This window comes from Halyomorpha halys, unplaced genomic scaffold (assembly GCF_000696795.3).
Source record: "Halyomorpha halys isolate HHAL.00 unplaced genomic scaffold, Hhal_1.1 Scaffold4.1, whole genome shotgun sequence".
Lineage (NCBI taxonomy): Eukaryota > Metazoa > Arthropoda > Insecta > Hemiptera > Pentatomidae > Halyomorpha > Halyomorpha halys.
The window spans coordinates 3,379,982-3,382,642 of NW_027116287.1; the positions used below are offsets into that span (position 1 = coordinate 3,379,982).

The 2,661-nt window shown below is 28.7% G+C and overlaps 1 protein-coding gene across 3 annotated transcripts in view; it reads right to left on the bottom strand.

Annotated features, from left to right (window-relative positions):
* The window catches only part of LOC106690152 (2-oxoglutarate dehydrogenase complex component E1), a 19,704-nt gene extending 18,738 nt beyond the window's left edge, over positions 1–966 (bottom strand). For 2 of the 3 annotated variants that reach the window (XM_067053108.1, XM_014435516.2), the window contains exon 1: positions 511–966. In XM_067053108.1, the coding sequence (XP_066909209.1) occupies positions 511–789 (279 nt within the window). In that variant the 5' untranslated portion in view covers positions 790–966. The remainder of the gene's footprint in view (positions 1–510) is intronic. The other variant, XM_014435564.2, reaches the window with a different exon arrangement.
* Between the last annotated feature and the right edge of the window lie 1,695 nt (positions 967–2,661).

Below are 2,661 nucleotides of genomic sequence, written 5' to 3' on the forward strand. Positions count from 1 at the left end.
TCCACCTACCTATACTTGGCAGACTCATCAATTTTGACTATTAATTATACATAGTTTTTATTAAAGTAATAAAAATTGGGGTGATATAACTGCCTTTTTTCTCAGGAGAGGTTCACTTTCTGGCTGGTACAACTTTTCCAATATTATTGTTATTTTTTTTTCCTTTAATTATTAGCTTCTATGTGACATAAAGAAAAGAAGTGTTTTCTTCAAAAATTGTGGGCTTATTTAAAACCTCACATACATAAATTTACTTAATACACATCCAAGAATAGCGATATAAACCTTATAATAATGGTGTGTAACAGTGTAAAAGAGAATTGGTTATTCGTTCACCAGTGATTTAAGTTAAAACAGGTATAGAAAATTCGAAACCAAAAAGTAGTCAAAATTTAATAAATTAGCTAAAACTAATCTTTAGACATTTTATTATAAACTTAGCCTCCACAATTATAGCATTAAAGCAAAATAAAATATCGTAATATTTGTTTAAATTATTCGTTTACTCACTTCTTCCGCAATATTTATGTCACCGCCTGATCTTTCACTTATTTTTTGTTTTAACTTGTCTACTAATTGTTTATTTCTTTCTCCGAATAGTTCCGGATTCCATTCTAGGAAATGTCTCCAAACGCAACATAAACGTTCTGGGTTATCTAGATATATTGCAATTTTCTCTTTCAACATCTGTGATTCATTCAATGGGGTATCAATAGTAAAAACTCTTTTCAATAATGTTGTTGGCGCTGTTTGGCTTAGAAAATTGGAGGAAATAATTTTCATCAACATTTTTCTTCTCGCTAAAATCTGTTATAAATCTGTCAATAATCTTCCAGTAAAATCTGTTAACTATGAAAACCTGTCAGATCTCTTTTCATTCATGATCATCTAAATTCAGGATATTTGAAAAGATTGGAATAAATAAGAGAAAATTGTATAAGAAACAAAAATTAAATTAACTGCTAACAGCTGTTATGTCATGTATGTATAAAATATATTTGATCCAGCAAAAATATTTATCATAAATAAAATACATGGAACGTTCACACAGTTTCAATACTGATCTCACAACCAAAAAGGTATAAAACATTTCTGTAGAGATAACTTAAACTCAATATGTAACACTTGAGCATCAACAAATTACAGCCAGTGTTATAGTCTTCCTTGAATTCTTTGCGGAAGGGTTTTAAGGAAAGTCTAAGCTGCTTGAACCGCTGGAATTGGGTTGAATCGCTTCTCCATGATTTGGGGAAACAAAAAGAAAATTGCAGGGAGCTGGGTTGGGCTGCCATTTGAACATTACCAAAACTTTGGTTGTGGCTAGTAATGTTTGAGAGGGCTCACTGCCATAGTGACGAAACTAATTGTTATTGATCTCTGGGCAGACTAGATCCTTCAAGCACTTTAACCTAAAACTGACCTGTGGCAGTCTGGTTTAATAATTTTTGGTCCTGAGACCAGTCTTAACTTCTTGGTCACTAAGAGTTGTATGAGTGGCCATGATAGTGCTGGTCATTTTCCTTATCTACTAATGAAAAAGATAGTTAATATCCTTTACTTTTATGCACCAAGAGTTTTACAAATACCTTCTGGTCAAGTACAGCAAGCAATGCTGTAGAAAAACTGCAACTATAATTGTGAAGATGCACCTAATTGATATGGTTTGGAAACTGCTGGGTCATTGTTATTTCTTAAGCAGATCCATTAGTAAGTATCCCATGTAAATTCTGAATAAATCCGAAAATTTAAATATATAATTATCTGTTATAGTACGTTAATGGTCCAAACAATTTAAATAAAATTGTAAATACAGATAATTACTCTTGAGTAATATAATCATAATATATTAAACAAATCAAATGGTATCCTTGTTTAAAACTTATAATTTTCAATTAATCTACACTATCACTATCACTATCATATAAACAAAAGTGATAGTGATAGTGTTAATTAATAGAAAATTAGAAGCTTTGAAAAAATAGGGTGTTTTTGACTTATAATTAATGACCTGGACAGAAAAGCCTGCAAAACATTTTTAAATTTTGATGTGAGGTGGGAATTTATATTTGAAGATTGTCCTTGAGGATGGCCGAAACGTTGGACTATTGGTGTAATAAAAAGTGTTGAGACTTAATAAGGATACCGTTTGATTTATTGAATAAATAAATACCAGTCTCAAGAAATTGAAAAAATTATATTTAAAATAATTATTATATTTATAAAGTTAAATAAAATTTGTAAGGTGTAAAAAACAAGTATTAATATGATGATATAAAAAGAAAATCAATCTTTTAAACTTTTTTACTCTGGGAAAAAATATAACTGCAAAATTAGAGATAAAAAATCTTGAGTTTTATAAAACAATTGAAACATCTCAAACCAAAAATGATTTATGTAATTAAAATTACATTTTTTTTTTTTTTTTTTAATTTATATAAAAGGTAAGTGGTATTCAAATGGAAATCGTAAATACAACTGAAGTTGAACAGCTGATGTAGTGAAAAAAAAACTGATATTAACAATCCCATTCACTTAAGCCATCAATGATTTCATTATTTTTCTACGTGTTATAGGTTGTAATAATAATATGTTAATTATTATAAAGTCGATTTCCTGTTATAAAGAATTATTTTGACAAATATATCTATAAATAAACTTAAA